This window comes from Papio anubis, chromosome 4 (assembly GCF_008728515.1).
Source record: "Papio anubis isolate 15944 chromosome 4, Panubis1.0, whole genome shotgun sequence".
Lineage (NCBI taxonomy): Eukaryota > Metazoa > Chordata > Mammalia > Primates > Cercopithecidae > Papio > Papio anubis.
The window spans coordinates 11,472,724-11,495,547 of NC_044979.1; the positions used below are offsets into that span (position 1 = coordinate 11,472,724).

Consider the following 22,824-nt stretch of genomic DNA (forward strand, 5'->3'; position numbering starts at 1 on the left):
TTACTGGTAACTACCAGAAGCCAGAGGAGTGGAAGGATCCTCCCCTGGGGCCTTCAGAGACCTTAAAATCCTGCTGAACCTCCATTTTAGCCTTCTAGCCTCTAGAACGTTGAGAGAATAGAACTATGTTGTTTTAAGCCACCGTGTTTATGGTACTTTGATATGGCATCTCTAGAAAATCATTACATACCTCCAAAAAGTCTGTTTAGGATTCACTTTTCACACTCCTGAAATGACACATTGTCTAACTTGTATCATTTAATAAAACTTGTCTCACTCCAATTTTTTTTGGGGGGGAGAACTATGAGAAAGGGCTAGAAAACAAACTTCTAAACAATAGATTTCCTGTTGGTACAAAAGCAAGGCAGCAGATACTTCACAGGGCTGACAAGTGGATCCTGGATGGGATGCTGCAAGTTCCGTACTCTGTGATGGATGAGCCAAACCAAGGATTTCTGGGAAACCATCTGGGAGGCGTTTCACGGAGTGTATTCCATCACTAAGAAACTTTCAGGCAGCCAAGCGCTTGAAGGAGTGTTGGTATTTTCCTATAATAAATAGCTAAGGAGCCTGAAAACCACATCCCCTAATTATTTTACAACATAACTACTTGATAAAAATCTATGTTTACATACCTATCTAGTTAGCTCGTTTTTGCCATGACTTTCAATGGCAAAAACCCCAATTACTTTTGCACAACCTAATATTTAAAATCCATGGTCTACTTCAATGAGGATTGAAAGGCCATTGTTATAGACTATGTGTTTGTGTCCCTCAAAATTCACATATTGAAACCCTAAGCCCCCGTGGGATGGTATTAGGAAGTGGGGCCTTTGGGGGTTAATTAGGTCATGAGAGTGGAACCCCTATGATGGGATTGGTGCGCTCATAAGAAGAGACTTAAGAGTGGGTGCTCTCTTTCTCTCTCTCTCTTTTTCTCCAATGAGAACATACAATAAGAAAATGGTTGTCTGAAGCTTCTCATAATGTGCCCTCAGTAGACATGGAATCTGTGTGTATCTTGATACCTTGGTCTTGGACTTCTCAACCTCAAGAACCATGAAAAACATAGTTCTGGTGTTTAGACCACTCAACCTATAGTATTCTGTTATAGTAGCCAAAACTGACCAAGACAGTTATATACTGGTGAGCTGGAAAGACGTGCCCTCTTATTAAACTTTATTAACACAAATCCTATCAAACTCAGGCCAGCTCCACTGCCCTCTTTTTATCTTGCCTTCACCACTTGCTTTGGTACCTTCCTAAAACCTGCCTCCTTCCCCACCGAGTTCTTTAGAACTCCCCTTCCAATAAGACTGGCTCTAGAAGCTTCTTATCTCTCCTCTTCAGCCTACAGCTCCTTTCTCTTTTAATGAAAACAAAAGAGATAATAAAAATGTCCAAAACAAAGAAAATTTAGAAATTTAAAAATCGTACTGCTCTCTCGTAACCATGGGTATCGGCCTGTATCAGAAAGCTTATTACCACGTCAACAGTCAATAGGTAAATGTAATTATTGTGTTTAACATTCTTTGGATTATTAACATCAATGGAGTGTTATCTAAAAAAATTCTAGTTGGAGGAAAATAAAACCCGTTAAAGCAGCTAAAACATACTTTGCTGAAGAAACATCCCAAATAACGGATCTCTTTCTTTGCTTATTCCCAAGAAAAAAAAAAAAAGCAAAAGAATTCTTGGTGATTGAACATCATCTGATCATGGACGTTACAAAGGAGAACTAAGAACTTTGCTGGGATTAGCAGGGAGCAAGCACAGAGATAAAATGGCACACTGGTGTGAAACGACCCAGCCTGGGTTACAAAGAAAGCTATGCAACCGGGACTTAACTTCAAAAGAAACAAAATGTGGACATGTTTAAGGGTTTACAAACAAAACAGAGTGTAGGACGGCAGGTAAGCCTTTTCTTGTGGCTTTCAGTGAGCAGGAAAAGTACTTTTCCTCAGTGACTGTGGGGGAAGAAACACTTTCAGTGGTGTCAAAGTTGGTGAGAGGCCATTAAATAGATAATGGTCTGAAGTCTCCAATGTTCCTTGAGAGGCTGTGTCTCTCACAGAGTTAAAAGAAAGACTCAAGATGCATTGGAAAGTCAGACAGCATTTAGCATTCCCTAGGGTCAGACCCCAGGTTTAAGTTTACGCCACACAGTGTTCAGAAAACAGATTCTATTGCCGTTTAATAGATGAAGAAAGATACAGTATTAAGGGATCCACTAATTAAGTGATAAAGCCAGATCCAAAATCAGGTATGCAGGATTCCAAAGCTTGTATTTTAGAACAAAGTCAATTCTCCTTTCCACTATACTAGTATATCTTAAGATGTGTTTATTATAATATTTGAATCCTACTTTAAAATTTCCAGCACACACGGCATAGAGTTGTGGGCATTTGTGTTTTAGTTAAAGTTGCGATCCAGAGGCAGTTCCTCTTCTGATCAGGAATCCACAAGTAAGAGGCATCAAGAGTTTTAGTGCAGAAACAGTACACCCACTCCAGAGGGGGTGACTCTTCGTTTTTTGCTATTTATTCCTCATATCAACCTAATTCACTGAATCAACAAGTCCTCTGATGAACTTAATACCAAACTGGGTTTTCTTTGGTGAAATTAGCGGTCTGTTAGATAGCATAAATGTAAATGTTAATGAAATGTTAGAAAGGAGATATCAATAGTGAACTTAAAGGCACTAAAGATATGTGGTTTGGCACAACACCTTTGAGAGACACACCCAGCCTTGTGTTAAGATGGTGAAAGACTCTGGTGAGGCCTGTAACCTGAGTTCTCAGAAATGCTTCTGGAGTTAGGATCACTTAGTGATCCTGTGCCAGCGATTATTTGCTGAGGAGGCTTTCTGTCACCTAGCACCAGCTCTAGGTGTAGCTGAATCCCACCATTCATCGTCATTGCTTCAGGAAAACATTTTATTCAAGGAGAGCTGGGACCTCACTGAGCTTGCAGAAGAACATTTGTTAACAGTGTTGTGCTTCCTTGGTAATACTTGTTCATTTAATAAATGTGTTTATGCGCATCATAACTTGTCCTGTGACTTCCGTTCCTTTGCCCCCTGAGGGCAAAGCTATAGGAGAGTAGCTAATTCTCATGTATCCCAACCTTTTCAGTGACTGATGATGTTTTACAAAAAGAATCTAAAAGGTGTGTGTGCAAATTGGCTAAGGTCAATCTATAATTCTGTTTCTCAGACTGTGTTTATTAGAATCACTTGAAGTTTTGAATTCTTCAATTTGTCATCCTCCTGAATTTCAAAGTTCCAGAGGTGGGGCCTGAGCGTTAGAATGGCAACGAGTTCTTCTCATGATTCTTACACGCTCAGGATTCAGCTAATGACAATATAACAAAACAAGCTTCATGATCATTAGCTGACAATATGTCCTAAAGGCAGACCACAGACCCAAGAGAAAGTCGATATTCTCCTGACTGCTGGACTCGAAAACGAAAATCTGTAAACTGATAGTGAATAGCACACCATCAAGACCTCATATCCTATAAACTTTATGCCATGAATGTGTGGTGACAGCTATTTGCTCGCCCCTCTAGATTGAAATCGATAAAAACTGGCCTTGGGCATTCAGGGAGCTCATGTATGGCCAAAAATATTCCAGTCAAGGGATCAGTAGAGATTATCAGTAGCTTTCCCACTGACAACTGGGATCTATTTACTATCAGAGCAATGAAAACTCTTGGCCATAAGCTAATCTTACTGAATTTCTTGTTTGGAGGGTAACCGGTTTGGCTATTGTTTTTTTTTTTCACGTCAATATGTCCAGTTCATTCACTCATAAGAAAGCTTGTTTGACTTTCACTTACTCATCAAGTATTTATTGAGAGTCTTCTTAAAATCATGTAGTCTTAACTTCCAACAAATATTATGGAAGATTAAAGCAGGAGAGCCCTAGTTCATGATTTTTGTCTCTAAGTTGTCACTAATTAGATGGGGAGAAACGCCGTGGTATAGGACTCCAAAAACCTAAATCCAGGTGCTAGCTGCAAATTCAGCGGCAAGTCAGCACATCTCCTGGGGTCTTCTCTGTTTCCTCTCTAGGCAATTCATAATAAAGTCATGTCTTGCCTATTTTATATAATTTACTAATTCTTTCACAAATATTTATTGTTCATCTACAACATTCCAGGATTTTTTCTAGGACCTTGAGGAATATAGCAGGGTACAAGATAAACAAAGTGGCTGCTCTCATGTCACCTTACTCTAAGAACTAGAACACACACACACACACACACACACACACACACACAATGATATATAACTATTAATAGAAACAAATAATAGATATGTAAATATAAACATTCTCAGAGGCAAATATGTAACATATAGATTTTAAAGCTTAAATAAAAGCCTTTTCTAAGAATGTGATTTATTTTTTACATCTCACATTGCATGATTTAGGACAGGAAAGACAATAATCTAATAAAAGATGTATTGATCTAAACAATGTGCCTAGCACCTTAATAAAATATGTCCTCATAATTTATTAGTTATGAAAAAAATCATTTTCTGACAGGACACATTTTTCCAGTTAGAAAATATGACAGGTCTTTGCTACAACACTTTTTAACACATAGTAGAATTTCTCATAAGATAATATTCCTTTTACTAATCTTTTCATTACTTAAGAACCAAGATGTTTGTGACCACATGTCTTCTCCTATAAGGTAGACTGTGGTAGGCACCTTTAAAATGGTACCCAGGAATCAATCGCTCTTTGTAGTCATGCCGTTGTGAAATCCCCTTCCTTTAACTGTGGATGGGATTTAGCAACTCACTTCTCACAAGCTGAAAATAATAGTAGTGATGGGATATCACTGTTAAATTGGATTATTTATTAAAAAAAAACTACTTATGGTTTTTATCTGGAGAACTTCCTGACTTACTGGCTTTCCCCTCCCCTCCTCTCTTTCTTTTGTTTTCCCTCTCTCTTTCTCTGCCCAGTCACCCCCAGGAGAGGCTACTTGAAGAAGGAAGGTGTTACAGAATCCGAGGCCACAGAGAACTGGGGCATCCTAGCCAGCACCATCAGCCACGTACGTGAGACCTGTTGGAAGCAGACAAGTCTTCAAATGATGCAGCCACAGCCAACAGTTTGAAGTCAACCTCATGAGAGACTCGCTCAGCTAAATTACTCCTGAATTCCTGATCCAGAGAAACTGCGAGATAATAAATGTTTGTTTGAAGACACTAAGGTTTGGATAATTAGTTACATAGCAATAGGTCACCAGCAAATAATCCAAGGACCTGACTTTTGAGGATTATGAGGATGAATTTAAAATCTCCTTTATTATACTTCAATGATTTAAATTGGGCCAAAAGAATATAGTGACATCACCTTAATATCTTCATCAGAAACAAATTTTTTTTTTTTCTCAATGGAATTAGAGTTTGTTTGTTTTATCCTGAGATCTACTGAGTCAGTTGAATCAAATATAAATACTTCATAATCAAACTTCATTTTGAAACCTCATTTTTTTGCAAAGGATTAGTAACCAAAAAGCAATGGCATTCTTACCTCCAAAAAAGTACTTCTCGCTGGTTTTAACTTGAAGAGGACTATTAGTTCGAACTGCAGATGCTTCATCTCCATCGATGGTGAGAATAGCAAAATTTTCCTTGGCTAGGAAGCGAACCTCGTGCCACTGTCCATCATTCAACCCAGAACCTGGTAAGTACAAGATAAAAGTTGTTTCTTTTCTTAAAATTACCTAGTTGAACACAATTTCTAATATCAACAAATCAGGATTGTACAAATAAAAGTATTTTTCTCTAGGAAAATACAGTGTTGCTTACAATTCAAACTGATGTCTCATGTCTCTTTAACATTATAAGTGGTTTTATACTCCACCTAACTGAATAAGGCATAATATAACCCAACCAAGTAGACAAGCAGTATTAATACCACTGGGTACTTAGGGAAAGAAATGGGTTGAAAAAAAGTCATTTGGACGACCTTGTCCTCCCAAAGTGCTAGGATTACAGGCGTGAGCCACCGCACCCAGCCGCTGAGCACATTTTATGATTATGTGCTATTTTAACTTAGTGAATTATGAATTATTTTAACTTAGTAATTAATTTTCTGGTTAACTTTGCTAGATCTCATTCTCAGACAAGAAAATGAATGTATGGCTTTTACCTAATGTCTGTCTTTGTTTTTAAAATATTTATTTTTCTGTATAGTTTGTTCTTTCTCAATAAACACATTTGGTGAGTATAGTTTATAGAAATTAAGTACTATATAATAATGTGTATGTGCAGCTATAAGTACTAACTGACCACCAATAGTCATGGAAAATAATAATAGGATTATCTGATCATTTACAAATGAGTTATCTTTATAATATAGTACATGATATTTAAATAAAACAGCAAAATAAACCAAGAATGCATATCCCCAGCAATGGCACTTCATTGTTGCCTGATACAACAATCTTTGGAAACAAAAATTCTATTGAATTATCCATTAGGTGGACAGTAGCTTAAATCTTTAGTTTGTGTTCATTTTATGAAGAATAATCAGACAATTAAAAAGCAAAAAGGGGAGAGTGTCCAGGAAACATAAGCTTCTGGAGAGAGTTTAACACTTAGTAGCAGAGAAAACCAAGAGGGCCAGAACAGACTCTGTGAAGGCCCGTGCTATGACAAGGTGGTGGTTGGGGGGTATTTTGTGCTATTCTTCTTCAGATGGCACAATGTAGAATCCATAGGTAGAAGTTACATGAGGGCGTGCTTCGGTTTCACAAAAGAAAGAGAACTCTAGCAAATAAAGGTATCCAAAAATAGAATGAGAGCAAATCAATGACGCACAGATCAGGGTTCCAAGCTCCTGATAATTTATACCAGGAATCTGAAAAACCAGTTTGTGGCTGAAATCTGGCTTGCTGCCACCTGTTTTTCTATAACCTGTGAGCTAAGAATAGTTTTTACTTTTCTAAATGGTTGAAATGAAATAAAAAGAAGAATAATGTTTACTGACATGTGAAAGTTATATACAATTCAAATGTTAGTGTCCATATAAATGTTATTGGAATGTAGCCAAGTACATTTATTTACATACCATGTGCCCTACAGCAAGAGTCAGCTGCACTGGAAACTATACAGTTCATAAAGCCTAGGCTATTTACTACATGCGCTCCTTTATAGGAAAATCATACATTACTAGTTGATTTATACTAAGAAATAGAAAAACTGTTTTAAAGAACAACGTAAGGGCTGTTGGAGCTTAGAAGATAGTCCCATGTTTGTAGTAGTTACTCATATCATAGTAAGTATTATCACACATAATCACTCAAGTGTGTGTTTTTTTTTTTTTTTTTTAGGATTTTCAAATTTTAATTTAGTAATGCTTACTGAGCACTTTTTTTTGTTTTGTTTTGTTTTGAGATGGAATTCCACTCTTGTTTCCTAGACTGGAGTGCAATTGTGGGATCTCGGCTCACTGCAACCCCTGGCTCCTGGGTTCAAGTGATTCTCCTGCCTCAGCCTCCCAAGGAGCTGGGATTACAGGCGTGTACCACCACACCTGGCTAGTTATGTATTTTTAGTAAAGACATGGTTTCACCGTGTTAGTCAGGCTCGTCCTGAACTCCTGACCTTTAGATCCACCTGCCTCGGCCTCCCAAACTGCAGGGATTACAGGCATGAGACACCGCGCCTGGCTACTGAGCACGTTTTGTTTCAATCAAGAATATAAAATCTCTGCTCTAAAGTAATTAATGCAAAAGACTTTCCAAATTATAAAATTTAACATGCAAGTGAATATACTAGCATAAATAGTATAATAGTATGCATAATATAAATAATGTAATAAGGCAAACAGCTACATGAGCCCACTATCATCTTTGGTCTACCATATGATCCAGCAATCCAACTACTGATTGGTAGTAGGATCAGTAGGAAGGAAGGAAATAAGTACACCGAAGAGACATCTGCACTCCTGTTTGTTGCAGCACCGTTAACGACAGCTAAGATTCGGAAGCAACCTAAGTGTCCATCAACAGATGAATACAGAGTATTTCAATAGCCCCCAATGGTTCCTCCGATTTCACTCTTTGCACTAACAGTCTAATCACCCCACAAAGTGGTATTACCTTTATAAATGTATAATTGGGATCACACTATTCCCTACAACAACATTCTGTTCTTTTTGAACTCACGAAAAGTACTGACTAAAGTCCTTTTGGTGAACTAGGAGGTGTCATGTGAACCATCTGGAATGCCTTGTGTGAATTATCTTCATGGTTTTGCTCCTTCACATCAGGTCTCTGTGCAAATGTCATCTTAACAGAAAGGTGGTCTTTCCTAGCTATTCTATATCACATATCATTTCCCCCTCTCTTCCAACATCTCTTCTTTTCTGAGCTTTATTTTTCCTTATAGTTTCTCTCATTACCAAATTTATTATATGTTCATTAGCATACTTATGAATTTTATGTTCTCTATCACTTGATTATAAGCTCTCTTTTGTCTGTTTTATTCTCTACTAAAAACCCTACAGCTAAAACCATGTCTGGTACATAGTAGGTGTGAATGAATAACTGAATGAATCTGAGGGAGTGATCACGACCAGGAATCTGGCACTCTGGGTTTCATAGATGGCCAAGTAAATGATGAAACATAAAAAAGCAATAAAAATCAAGCTAGAGTTGCTGACTATGGTTCTCAGCTCTAACTGCTAATGTGCAATATGACTAACTCTAAGGGTAAGGATTAAGTTCAGTAGATAAATTTTTTTTTGTTAAGTTTCATTTAATGTCAGTAGGTCTTCCTGGAAATCTCCATTATCCTAAGCCCATTTGTAATTGACCTTGCTCTGTTATGAAGTAATTAAATTAAGTATATCTCTTCATCCCACCCTGGCTGTCACCTGCAGAAAACTCCCATACATTTCAATGACTTCCAATGATGTAGAAAGAGGAATAGGCCAGACACTAGGTGTGCAAGGGGCAGTATTACGACAACCTCTCAGAGAGACTCCAGTGGGCTCAAATTCAGTTATCCATAGTAGCAATCTCCTTATTAAAGATCTTTTTTTGTGGCTTTCCACCCCAACTTGTCTCACCTCCCCTCTCCCCCCGACTCCCCAATTGCATTTATTGGACCAATGTCAAATAAACCATATGCACCCATATTCATGTATCAGGGTCTACTTTTTGTACTTATAGGTTACTTTATAAGATAGTTCCTCAATGCAAAAAGAAAAAGGCATGATTTAAGTCCAAGTTCTGTTTCTGACAAGAATATCTTCAGTCATTGAATCCCAGAGTTTTATTTTTCCTGTCCGTACAAAAATTGAGAAAACAATAATCATGTTACTTCTTATCTTTCAAATATTCTGAAGAACACAAAATAAAATCTCTTGTACTATAAAATGACACTATGCATGCAAAGGGTTATTTCTGAAGTTAGCTGTCAGCCAAGCAGCAGTGTTTACTGAAATAGTTCCATCTCAAGCGGGTCCCTTTGGGTATTCCCATGGAAGTGATGCATCGAAGACCATCTCTTCACCATGGCATTTACTTCTGAAGTACAAAGTAGGATTTATTGTTGCTTAACCATAGGACGACATGGTTTTGATTTTGATTTTTGCCTTTTATAATTTGACAAACCCTGCTATAAATACAGTTTTAGGACATGAATCTCAAAGATATCAACATGATATTTGTTCAGTCCCCAAATCCAATCCCAAATAATCACACGTCCAGAGAAAGACCCTTATAAAATATCTTCGGTTATTCTAAATGGAAGAACAAAAGCCTTTCAGAAAATTCCTATGAAAATATCTCCGTCACAAAATTAATTTGGAAATGGAGCATCCTCTTTTTAATTTTTCATGGCAAAAGGTCTATTATTCTAATCAGATTAAAATTAAAAGGTTATTTTATTTTCTTCCAGGAACTTAATTACTAGAGAAATTAGAACCCAGATTAAAGGATCCTTGCTGATAGCAGCCACTGCTGTATCAAAGCTTAAGCTGTGATTCCTATTCATTTCCAATTATTATTTTGAATATTTAATGTTAATTATCAAGAGGTGATACCTCAGTCATCTATGATAAAAATGAGTCCCCAAATGTAGAGAAGTTTATTCTTAAATGTGGCAAGGAAGACTCAATTTCTTATAGAAAAATGTGCTGCTTCTTTCACATTTTCTTTGTCTAGATCTTGTAAAAAAATAGTACACTGAAGGCTTTCTGCAGAGAAGAATAGAATTTCATGGTCTTTTTATATGTCGGCATATATAGATATAAAGTTCTAAGCTCTATGTGCTAGCCATGGTGATATTTTACTTGTGTTTGATTCATAACACCTCACATAATTTTTTGAAACAATTATCTCCAGTATATAGGGAGGGACTGAGTCTACTAATCTGTAAGCATCCTATAGATGGTAACAGGTAAAACTTAGAATTGGAACTCGGATATAGTTGGTTCTAGACTTGAACACACAAACAACAAACAAAACAAGAACCACAACAAAATACGTTATAGAGACCCTGTGCATCCGTGATCAGAGTTTTCTTATACTATGCAAACACACATATGCACACACAACACAAGCACACACACAAACACACACGCACACACAACACAGGTGCACGCACATGCACACAGACACACATACACACACTGCCATTTGCTACCACATCTGGAGAGGTGCTCGGTTTCTGGGGATATCTGTGTCTCATATGTCGTCAGGTCTGGAAATGAGGCTTTGAGTATGTGGATTAAGTATTTGTACACTAGTTACTCTTACTATTTGTATAGCATTAGAATGGTGACTGGCACGTAGGAGATAGTATATTTATATTTTTAAGACAAAAAACATGGAAACTTTAATTCATTTTATTTCATAGAAAAGTAAGCTGAGACACATTTAATAATTTGTCTTGCAGCAGGGTGCTGCGGCTCACACCTGTAATCCCAGCACTATGGGAGCCCAGGCGTGCGGATCAACTGAGGTCAGGAGTTTGAGACCAGTTTGGCCAACATGATGAAACCCCATCCCTACTAAAAATAGAAAATTAACCGGGAGTGCTGGTGGGCACTTACAATCCCAGCTACTTGGGAGGTTGAAGCAGGAGAATTGCTTGAACCCGGGATGCAGAGGTTGCAGCAAGCTGAGATAGTGCCACTGCACTCCAGTCTAGGCAACAAGAGCGAATCTTCATCTCAAAAAGAAAAAAAAATTGTCTTTGGAGTTTACTGTCTCATAATTACAAATATTGATGTAGTGATAAGTAAGTTTTCTAAACAAGAAAGCAATGCAGTAAGTCCTTACAATGTGGAGATCATACCTTTCACCTACAGGACAACCAAAAAATGTGTCTTAGCCTTTTGTTAATGGGAATTTGAGGCTTGGGAAAACATATACAGTGACATGGGAAACATATCCTGTATCTTAAACAACTAAGACAAAGGTGAAGATGATTTGTTCCACAGAAATGTGTTAGACGATTCACAAAGTTAAGACAAAGACACGGATGTTAAAGTTGCCTGTGAAGACATTAGAATAAAATTATTTCTAAAAAGTGAGAATGAAAAAATGAACTTTCTAAATGATTTATGTATGTAATATGAAAAACACATAAATATTATTGATATCTTCACTTAGGCCTTGACAGTTTATGTGCAAGTTAGTAAAAATATAAAATAATCCAGGGAACATGGAGAATTACCTTATATTTGGGGTCATACAATATTCAGGCACACGTGGAGCTTGCCCCATGAGAGGCTGAGATCGAATTGGAACCTGGGGCTGTTAGATTCACACTTCCACCCTCAAGAGGTGGAATAGCACAATGAATAAGAACCTGGACTCTGAAGTCACACTGTCTGGATATAATTCTCATTTCTGCTCATCTGATAGCTGGGCCTTTAGTAAGTTAACCTTTTTATGCTTCAACTCCCTTTTTTATAAAATGGTAATAGTGAAATAATCTATTTCATAAGGTTTTTGTAAGATTAATTGTCTATATTACCATGTAGAATATGCCTAGCACCTAATTAGCACTCAGTAAATATTAGTTATTTGTTTATATTCAGTGAGTGAGCTTAGTTCTCTAAATATCAACTTGGGTTGTTACTCAGGATGCTGAGGCAGGAGAACTGCTCGAACCTGGGGGGTGGAGACTGCAGTGAGCCAAGATCGCACCACTGCACTCCAGCCTGGGCAACAGAGTAAGGCTCCATCTTAAAAATAAATAAGTTTTCAAAACAATTTTTTTTAATGTACAAATACCTTCCTCTCCCATATGTATATATATACTAATGTAATATCAGTGGTAAGAAATTTGTTGATTTGGACAGGTATCTGAATACATCTCTTGTGAATATCAGAGTCAACAGTTTTCAACATCAATTCTGAGCTATGCAATAAAATCAAGTTTTGTTTTTTTTTTTTAAATGGAGTCTTGCTTTGTTGCCCAGGCTGGAGTGCAGTCGTGTCATCTTGGCTTACTGCAACCTCTGCCTCTCGGATTCAAGAGATTCTCCTGTCTCAGCCTCCCACCACCATGCCCAGCTAATTTTTGTATTTTTAGTAGAGACAGGGTTTGTTTCACCATGTTGGCCAGGCTGGTCTCGAACTCCTGACCTCAGGCAATCTGCCCGCTTCCTTTATAGTTACCCATAAACTTTATCCTCTCCAAAATGTGTTTTTTCTTCAATTATTTAATACATGTGGTTCTGAACCTCTGTGAAATATTTCTAAAAATTAAATGTAATGCTAAGTGAGGGCTTCTCATGGTTAATAACTTGAGGAGACTGATATGAACTCGAGTACATATTTTCCAATTTTTAAAAAAATATATACTATTGAAACAGATTTAATTTCATACTTTAAAAATTAAATGTAAAAATGTGATGTTGCTTCATAATAGGTATCATCAGCTATTCAATAATTCCTAATGATAAAAACGTTTCAACTGTACATTGTAAAAGGAAACTGATATTTCTAAAGAGGATTTAACTTAAAACCAACATCTTTGAAACCATATTCCAGCACTTTCTCGAATTTTTATAAGATAAATTGTTTTATAATATTTTCTCTAACACCTCCCTAACTTACAATTGTTAGAAACACTTGTTTTGAATGCAAATGTAAAATGCTAATGAAAAGTTTTCTATCTGTGCTTTCTAATGTTATTATTTTTAAAGTAAGACTCTTGAGGTGGTTGCTTTGGTTGAACAAGAAGAAACAGATGTTGCTCTTATTAGACAGAAGAAGAAAAGACTGGCTTAATGAATGTTGGGAAAAAAAAGAATGTATTTAAAATATAGTAGCAAATGAAGATGTAACATCTGTTAGAAAATGCTTCAAATAAAATTACAGTGACTGGAGTTTTCAGTCTTGTGATCAATACTCAATCTTGAGAGCAAAATTTCCTAGAATATGAATTCATCTTTAGGCAGTTACAGGGTTCTATGATGTGTTACTAATATGTCTTATTAATAATCAATTATCCTTTTATGCAATAAAACTTTCAAAAGGTATATAAATTTTCATATAAATATGCCGTGCACTATTTCTTATATTATCTATATAAATTCCATATCATAAGAAAATGGATCCATTTTGACCTTTCTCATTTTCACATGCCAATCTAAACCACATTATCAATATGATCAATTGTTGTCAGATAAAACATGTAAAAAGGTGCTTGGGCAGGTACAAGATACTTTTGCTTTTTATGATAAAGAAACTGCCAAAAGCTTTATTGTAAAGTTATAAAGACAGAGTCACGTTGGAATGTGTCCTTCTTTTGGAAAAATCACTTGAATAGAACTTTTAAGTAAAACAAATACATTGGGGAGAGCATATGGCACAACATTTTTTGGATGTGTTATTAGAAATAACCACTTCACAGCCAGGTGTGGTGGCTCACGCCTGTAAACCCAGCACTTTGGGAGGCAGAAGCGGGCAGATCACCCAAAGTCCAGAGTTCGAGACCAGCCTGACCAACATGGTGAAACCCTGTCTCTACTAAGACTACAAAATTAGCCAGCGTGGTGGCGCATGCCTGTAATCTCACCTACTCCAGACACTGAGGCAGGAGAATCCCCTGAACCCGGGAGGTGGAGGTTGCAGTGAACCAAGATTGCACCATTGCACTCCAGCCAGGGCAATAAGAGCAAAACTCTGTCTCAAAAAACAAACAAACAAATGAACAACAACAACCAAAAAAAAAACCAGAAATGACCACTTCATTTATTTAATATGTAGAATCTTAGGGATGGGATGAATTCTTTTCTTACAGGCACCCAAATTCCTCTAAGAAAAAAGGGATCTAGGTAGTGGTCCTTATCTTGTCTGCACATTAGAGTCATTTGGAGGAGCTTTTAAAGTTCCACCCTGATTCCTCCAAATCATTAATGAGAGAAATTAAGGCACTAAATAAATGGAGATATATACCATGTGATTCTAACTAAATCCCAACAATAAAGTTTTTGTAGAAATACATGAGATGATTCAAAAATGTTTAAGAAAATGCAAAAAGACCTTAAATATTCAAAATAAGCAAAAAAGAAAAACCAAGTTAGAGAACTTATTTGATTTCAAGATGATAAATCTATATTATCAGAGAAAGATCATAAATAGACTCACATATAGGTAGTCAATTATTTTTTTAACAAAGGCACCGAGGCAATTTAATGGAGAATGAAAAGTGTCTTTTTCAAAAAATGATGCCGAAACAACTGGATAAATATAGAGAAGATGTATTTTTGACTTCTACTTTATACAATCAAACAAAAAAAGTAGTTCTCAATGGATTTTAGACCTAAGAAAACAGAATATTTTCAAGACCTTGGGGCTAACAGAGGTTTCCTAGAGGACATCAAAATCACTTGATAATTTGAGATCCATCAAATTTAAAAACTTTTTCTCATCAATAGACATGGTTAACAAAATCCACAGCAAGAAAGAGACTAGGAAAAAATATTTTCAGTGCATGTATCTTAAAATAGAATATACTAAAATATACTAAGAGCTTCTATAAATCAATAATTACTGGAAAAAAATGGGCAAAAGTCACATCCCAAATAAAGATCTATTATTACTCATAAGCACATTAAAAAGTACTTTATATTATTATTCATCAGGGAAACCAAAACCATGATATATAATTGTATACCCATTTCTGTGGCCAAAAATTAAAAGGACTAACTAGGGTCTAGAGCAATTTGAACCCTCATGCATTGCTGGCTGGAGTATAAAATTGTACAATCTTTTTGGAAAACTCTGGACAGTTTTTAATAAAGTTAAACATATATTAATCCTATGACCCAATGATCCCCCTCCTAAGTATGTATTTACCAATATCAAAATGTATGTTGCAAAAATACTAATACAGGAATGCTTGACAGCCTTATTCACAACAGTTGCAAACTGGAAATAAACACATGTACATACAGGGTATATTCAAACAAGGAAATATTGCTAAATCATAAAAAAAGAAAAAAGAAAGAATTAGTGGCACAAGCAACAGCATGAATGAATTTTTTAAATATTGCGTTTTGTAAGAAAAACCTGCACATAAAAATAACATGTTTTATGAATCCTTTTATATGAAATTCGAAAACAGGCAGAACTAGTTTATAAAATAGACAGGGAGGGGAACATCACACACCAGGGCCTGTTGTGGGGTGAGGGGAAAGGGGAGGGAGAGCATTAGGACAAATACTTAATACATGTGGGGCTTAAAAAACCTAGATGATGGGTTGATAGGCGCAGTAACACCATGGCACATGCACAGCTATATAGCAAACCTGTATGTTTGGCACATGTACCCCAGAACTTAAAGTAAAATAAAATTTTAAAAAAGAATAAAACAATCAAGCTGAAAGAAATCAGAACAGCAGCTGTCTATGGGAAGGTGGCTGCAAGTGGGAATGGACTGTAGGTTGGCCCAAGGAACTTTCTCAGGTAGAGAAAATGTTCTATATGCTGATTGGGTGTTTGTTGTCTCAGGGTATACACATATCCAAATCCATTGAATTGTACTTTTAAAATCTGCATGTTTCATGAACAGTTGGCCCTTATTATTTGCAGATTCAACATTTGTGAATTTGCCTACTTGCTAAAATTTAGTCGTAAACGCAAAATCAATACCCATGGTCATTTAAAGACTCATGCATGTAGACAGTGGTCCTAAGGCACTAGTTTCCAACTGAGGTAATGCTTTGCCTTTCTGTTTAAGGTCTCAACCTACAAACAAGTATTCTTTTCACTGTATATCCAGTGTCATTTTTTTTTTTTTTTTTTTTTTTTGGAGATGGAGTCTCGCTCTGTCACCAAGGCTGGAGTGCAGTGGTGCAATCTTAGTTCACTGCAACCTCCGCCTCCCGGGTTCAAGCAATTCTCCTGCCTCGGCCTCCCGAGTAGCTGGGATTACAGGCGCAAGCCACCACACTTGGCTAATTTTTTTGTAATTTTAGTAGAGACGGGGTTTCAGTGTGTTGCCCAGGCTGGTCTCGAACTCCTGACCTCGTGATCCACCAGTTAGGAATATTTTTAACCAATAGAACAGGAGTGAGCCACTGCGCCCTGCCAGTGTTATGTTTTTTATACTTTTGTGCTTTTGTTGACTTTGCTGTTACAAGTGGTCTCCTAACATAGTGCTGAAGTGCTCTTTAGCAATCCTAAGTTAAAGCTGTTATGTGCCTTACACAGAAAATATGTGTTTGTTAAATTTGATTCTGGCGTAAGTTACAATACTGTTGAACGTGAGCTCTGTGTGAATCAATGATAAATATTAAATACAGTAACTTTAAACACAAACACACACAAAAACAAGGTTATGTATTGATTAGTTGGTGCAAATATTGTGATCAGAGGCTGGCAGGAACCTAACCCTGTATTTCCCTTAGGAAAAATGATTCAATAGTTGCTAATTCAGTTTTCACAGTGACTGTGTAGAACATAACTATATATTGACTGACAATAATGGGAATCAACTGTATGTAATTTTTACCTCAATAATATATAAATGTTTTCAAATGGAATAGTCGTGATATTCATTTTAAAGTTCAACTAAGTTTCATTCAATGTCTACTTTATGCTGTATTTTCTGCATTATCAAACAATGGGAAACCCAATACACATGAAATTATTTGCTCTTAAACAAGAGAAACCAATCAGACTCTTAAAATGTTGAACTTACAGAGATCAATATTTTAGCATATTAAAAATTAAATAACTGCCCCAAGACTAAATGTTCATGTAAAAATTTTTAGTAGCTGTTTCAACCATTACTGATTCCCAGCCAAAAGACAAACATGACTATATTTCAAAAACTCTTCATTATTCTGCTAATGATTCATCTCTTTTCATGACATAATCTTACAGAGCAGGTAACTTTAGTAGAAATATGTTTATACAAGGAGTCATTTTCATTAATCTTATCACTTTTGGCAGACTCCTTCTCCTTCCTTCTTTCCTTTCTTTCTTCTTTCCTTCTTCCCTTTCTTCCTCCCTTCCCTCCTTTCCTTTATTTTTCTTTCTTCTTTACTTCTCACTCTCCCCAACTGTCTCTGTTTTTTTTTTTTTTTGGTTTGTTTGTTTTTTTAATCAGTATTTGATTCTCTGTTGAATATAAAACACAATACAAGTTGTCATGAATAGGAAGCTATTGTTAGCTTCAAGGAGGGCTCCAATTCATCTGACTATTGATTAATGAAGACATATAGATAAGATCTAAGACGGGGTGTGGCAAAGCCATTAGAGTCTGGGTGTCATAACAGGATGTCATTCATACCAGGATTTCAAATGACAATATCAATCCTCTGTTTATTTATAAATATGTATTGAATACCTACTATTTCCTAAGTACTATTTTAGCACTAGAAATACAGTATGTCATAACGGGTTTCTGGTCTAGAAATATTTAGCTATTTTAATTTGAATAACTTATTAAATTTCTTGGTAACTTGGTTTCCTTACAGAGGAAATCATGATTCATGAGTTATAATGTATAGGAGGCACCTGATATCATCAAGAGATAGTAGCATCTTTTATCATTATAATTTCATCATGTATGTATAAAGACAAAGTACATATATGTATAAAGGGAAGGAACTTTGGAGGTTTTAGAAAGGGAACGCATCACATTTTGTGTATAGTGTGTGAGGTCACAACACAAAGACATTAGAGGGTGGCATTTGAGATGGGTTTCAGGTTTTAAATACAGACTTTTAAAGAATACAATTCTTCATCCATAAAGCGACGTTTATTCGAGAAAACTTGGAAAACTCAAAAAAGTATGCCAGAGAAAATATTCATATCATGAACAGATATCACACTTAATATTTGTTGTATCTCATCTGGCTTTGGCCATGGGTAACTGCAAACTACTCACATTCCTTTGATAACTGAAGAAAGGTTAAAAAATAAAGTATAACAGGAAGAAGCACGTGATGATCATCATCTACTGCTTTCTCTGATTTCTTATGACTGGGGTGATTTGACAGTCTTTGCTTTTCATCTTTTCATCTATTCTAGTTTCAGCTATTCTCTGAAGAGAATAACATGTAAATTTGCTCGCACCAGCTTAAGCCCTTTTACGGTTCTTCTTCAAAGAGTCAAGCTCATTCTTTCACTCATTTATTCACTCATTAATTCATCTCTTACCATGTGACTGGCATAGTTTGAGGTGCCAGGGGCATAAGAGTAAACAAGACACACAAGGCCCCTGCCCTCATGGAGCTTAAATTCTTGTGTGCAAAGACAGATAATGGGTTAACAGGTAAAATTTCAGATGGTGATAACTGCTATGAAATAACTAAAACAGAGATTGTAATAGAGAGATAAGAATGATTGACAAAAGGGTAATGCTCTGAGGAGGTGACAGTAAATCTGAAGCCTGAAGGACAACAAGAGGTCAGCCACATGATGATCTGATGCAAAGGCCCTGAGAGAAGATATGCTTGGTGCATTGGAGCGCCAGAACAAAGTGACCAGAGTCCAGAAGGCAAAGGGGAGGGACTGAGGAAATAAGAGAAAATATATAAGCAAAGATCTGATAAGTAGAAGGCAAGAGTGAAGGTAGGGACATCTATTAGGAAGGTCTTACAGTCATCAGGGCAAGAGATGAAGGGAGTTTGGACAGAGGTTAGCCCTCGAGAAACGTGGCCAGATTTGTCATGTTTTGGAAGCACAGCTGATGGGTCATTGACTGGCTGTCAAAATTTTGAGAAAGAGATCTGTGGCTTAAGCAACTGAGTGGAAATGGATGCCATTTAACCGTAATGAGAGACTGGGGAGGGAGTCGAATTTGGGCATATCTGTGAGATAGCTAAGTAGAGAGATCAGGTAGGCCATTATATATTTGGGTCTGGAGCTCAAGAAAAAAAAATGCAGTCTGGAGATATAAATCTTAGTCATGAGCATAAGTCATGGGGCAAGATGAGGTTACCTGGGGAGAGACTTGACATGGAAAAGAGAAGAGAGTTTAGGCTGAGCCTTGCAAGTGCTCTAACTTTTAGAAGTTGAGAAAATGGATGAGAGGCCAGGTGGCAGAGAATCTTGGCTTGACTAAACTTTAGTTAAGCTCCTAAAGTTTCTCCTAGGCCCATCTGTGCAATTCCTTATACAATTCAGTTTAGCAAAGATCCCAGCTAAGTTAGTTTAGCAAGACACACACCCCCCCCATTCCTACTCCCCCTGCCCATTTTCCACATCTAATTACCCCAGTATCTGATCAGGTTCCTCATCCTTCGCCATCTCTGGGGATGGCTGATCACCCCAGCCTGTCTTCAGCAAGAATCCTGTTAGGACAGTTTAACCATAATACCCTTTGCATCTGATGCTTCTTCTTAGTAATGTTCCATTCACTGACCCCACTCTGTTCTTTGGCTATAAATTCCCGCTTGCCTGTGCTATATTTGAAGTTGAGCCCAGTCTCTCTCCGCCACTGCAAAATCCCATTGCTGTGTCCCCATACCTATTGAGATGGTATTGAATAAAATATTTCTTACCATGCTTACCAAGTGTCACTAAATATCGTTTTTTCTTTAACACTGGAAAGATTACTGAGAGAGAGAGAGAGGCCAGTAAAAGGGTAAGAGAATGTGATGTGAAGAAGAAGATTATTTCAAGAAGGAGGGACTAGTCAACTCTTATAAGTGTATCTGAGATATCAAGTAAAACAAGGAGAAGAAGTGGACATTAGATTTGAGAATATGAAAGAGAAAGATGATTGGAGTGGAAAGGGGAGAATACGGTAGGTGAGGAATGGAGAGAGAAGATATGGTCCTTGAGTAGTTTAGCTATGCAGGAGAAGAACTTTGAATAGTGGTGTATATTGAGAATCTAATGAAAACTATGAATCCTGACTCAAGAAAAACCCATTCATATATACCCCAAATTTGTATGCAATTTCAGTTTAGGTCTTCTCTCAGGTTCAAAACCCTGGTTTATATAATTCATCATTATTTAATTGTGCCATTTGACTTTATTGGGTAATGCATATACTGTCATTTCATTTATGCTTTTCTGATTATTTTTCTTACACTTCATTTTTTTCTAGTTAAAAGTTTATAGGTTATATTTCCTGTTCCTTAATTAGCTTTTTAAAATAAATATGCAAGTTAATTTTTAAGTGAAATTTTAGTATTTGTTTACCGTCACTGCTTTGTTCTGTTCTAAGCAGAGATTTGTAGTGGTAAGATCGCTATTGTATCATTTTAGGAATATAAGTTTTCATCATTATTAATATTACAATTTCTTAAATCTAAATTGACTAAGTTATTCTTAGACCTTTATTTTTGTCTCATATATATTTTAGATAAATGTAATATCTCACAGTTTTCTACGAAGGCCCAAAATCATTCTTGGATTATAGAAAATTGATCCTATGTAAATGGCAAGGACATTCAAATCAATTCTTCTGACTTTTTCTGAGGATATATCTATTTGACATATTGTAGACAATTTAAAAATAAATCTGATGATTCCTGACTTTATGGAATTTGCCCAACTGTATGGTCTAATGATATTTCAAAAGCTTTATGTACATATTTATAATTTCTAGAAAACACTTCTCTGTATTTTACAAATTAGAGTTACACAGCATGGGAAGAATAAATAAAAATAAATGGGAAAGATAGAGTGTAGCTGAGATTAGTTTGGTATCCAACTGGGAATCTGACAAGAAGTCATCCCAAATATAGGCATTCTCTTGTTTTCCATATCCTAATTGTAATATGCCATTAAAACTCTATTGGTCCCGTCTTCAAGGCTGATGTTATCCTGTTAGAGAAATGAACACTAGAATGTTTACAGAGTACCTTGCCTCTTCTCCATGTCCCAAAGGCACATAGTTTCTGTTGTCTTATACATTAAAGAAGAAATTATGTAATGCTATTGGTCAATGACTTTTTCAATTCTGTCATATTAGTATTATAGATGCAATGCAAAAAGTATTTTTAAAAAGGAATAACAGGAATATCATAAATGAAAATAATGACATTTAGACAAGATTAATTCTTGAATCAATTTTCTCATTTTTTCTAAATGTTTATAACAATTTAAAAGCTTAAAATGAAAAATTGTCAGAAATGTAATTTAATGACTTCCTTTAAAATAGTATGTATGACTAATTCTATCCTTTGAAATATTTCAAAATCTTGGTTCCATAATAATCATAAAGAACTTGAATTTTAGTGGCTTGCATTAAAATAGAGGCTTTTTATACCTGTGTTTACTGGATAACTCCAGTGACATAATTGTTTTTAAGTTAGAGAGGTTATCCAGTCACTCAGGGGCTCAGAAATTCCCAAGTTCAGGAAATCACCATGGTCAGAATCCTGACAAGGAAAAGACATCTTAAAATATTATGTCCAGGAACAGTCCTTTATGATTTGAATAGAAATAATTATTCTTAAATTGCTTTATAAATTGCATAATAAGAATAGAGTTTCTTATTTCAGATAATTCTGCATTAAACCTTTTTAATAAAACTCTGTTTTTATACGTGCCACCACATGATCTTCATCTTTTATTCAAAGGATGCACTTAGGCTGCAGATATAGGCAAAAACTCAGCCCTTACCTTTTACAAGTAGGTTTTTCCTGCCAGCCTCTCTACTACTTATTCTTCTACATGACTCCTAGCAGCTTCTGTATATTTCAGCTCGATGTCATTTCCTCCAATTAAACTACTAATAGGGACTGAACCTTGAAAAGTACATCTCAAGGTATTTATTAACTATGTCTCTTCAGCAATCTTCAATTCAACAATAATCCTTTTTGAGTGTCAACTGCACTTTCGGTCATTTTTCTTACTCCTGGTGGCGAAACTTGTGTGGAAAAATGCCATAGGTGAGCTCCTTAAAACAGTAGTGAAGTAACACATATTAGGATATAAATTTATGTTACCAAGTCTTTTTGTGGATTATAAACTAAATGTGATAGGCATCTGATTAATGGTTAAAAATAAAAAGAAATATTTTAAAATGTAATATTTTTATCATAGCATACATTTTTAAAATATTGATTGGTTATTAATATGGTTTCATGGGTTGGCATCACATACATAAGTCAGGTATGTGTGCTTCTATATGTGTATGCACACATATGTGATATTTATTACATGCTACGTAAGACAGGAGAGCTGTGTGATATATTAAAATAGAGCTGGGTTCAAATTTGGGCAGCATGGACTATAATATTATGAGAACAAGTAGCTTTATCTCTCTGCCCTCCAAATTTCTGTCACTAAAATGAATGCTTCATTTCAGCTGTGTTACAAGATTCCTTTTCATGCTACGTATTTTAAAAAAAGGCTAGAATA

The 22,824-nt window shown here is 36.1% G+C and overlaps 1 protein-coding gene across 1 annotated transcript in view; it reads right to left on the reverse strand.

The window, feature by feature from the left end:
• CNTNAP2 (contactin associated protein 2) overlaps nucleotides 1-22,824 on the reverse strand; it is a 2,167,939-nt gene that overhangs the window by 1,027,901 nt on the left and 1,117,214 nt on the right. The window contains exon 9 of the mRNA XM_031664956.1: nucleotides 5,553-5,702. Within this exon, the coding sequence (XP_031520816.1) occupies nucleotides 5,553-5,702 (150 nt within the window). The remainder of the gene's footprint in view (nucleotides 1-5,552; nucleotides 5,703-22,824) is intronic.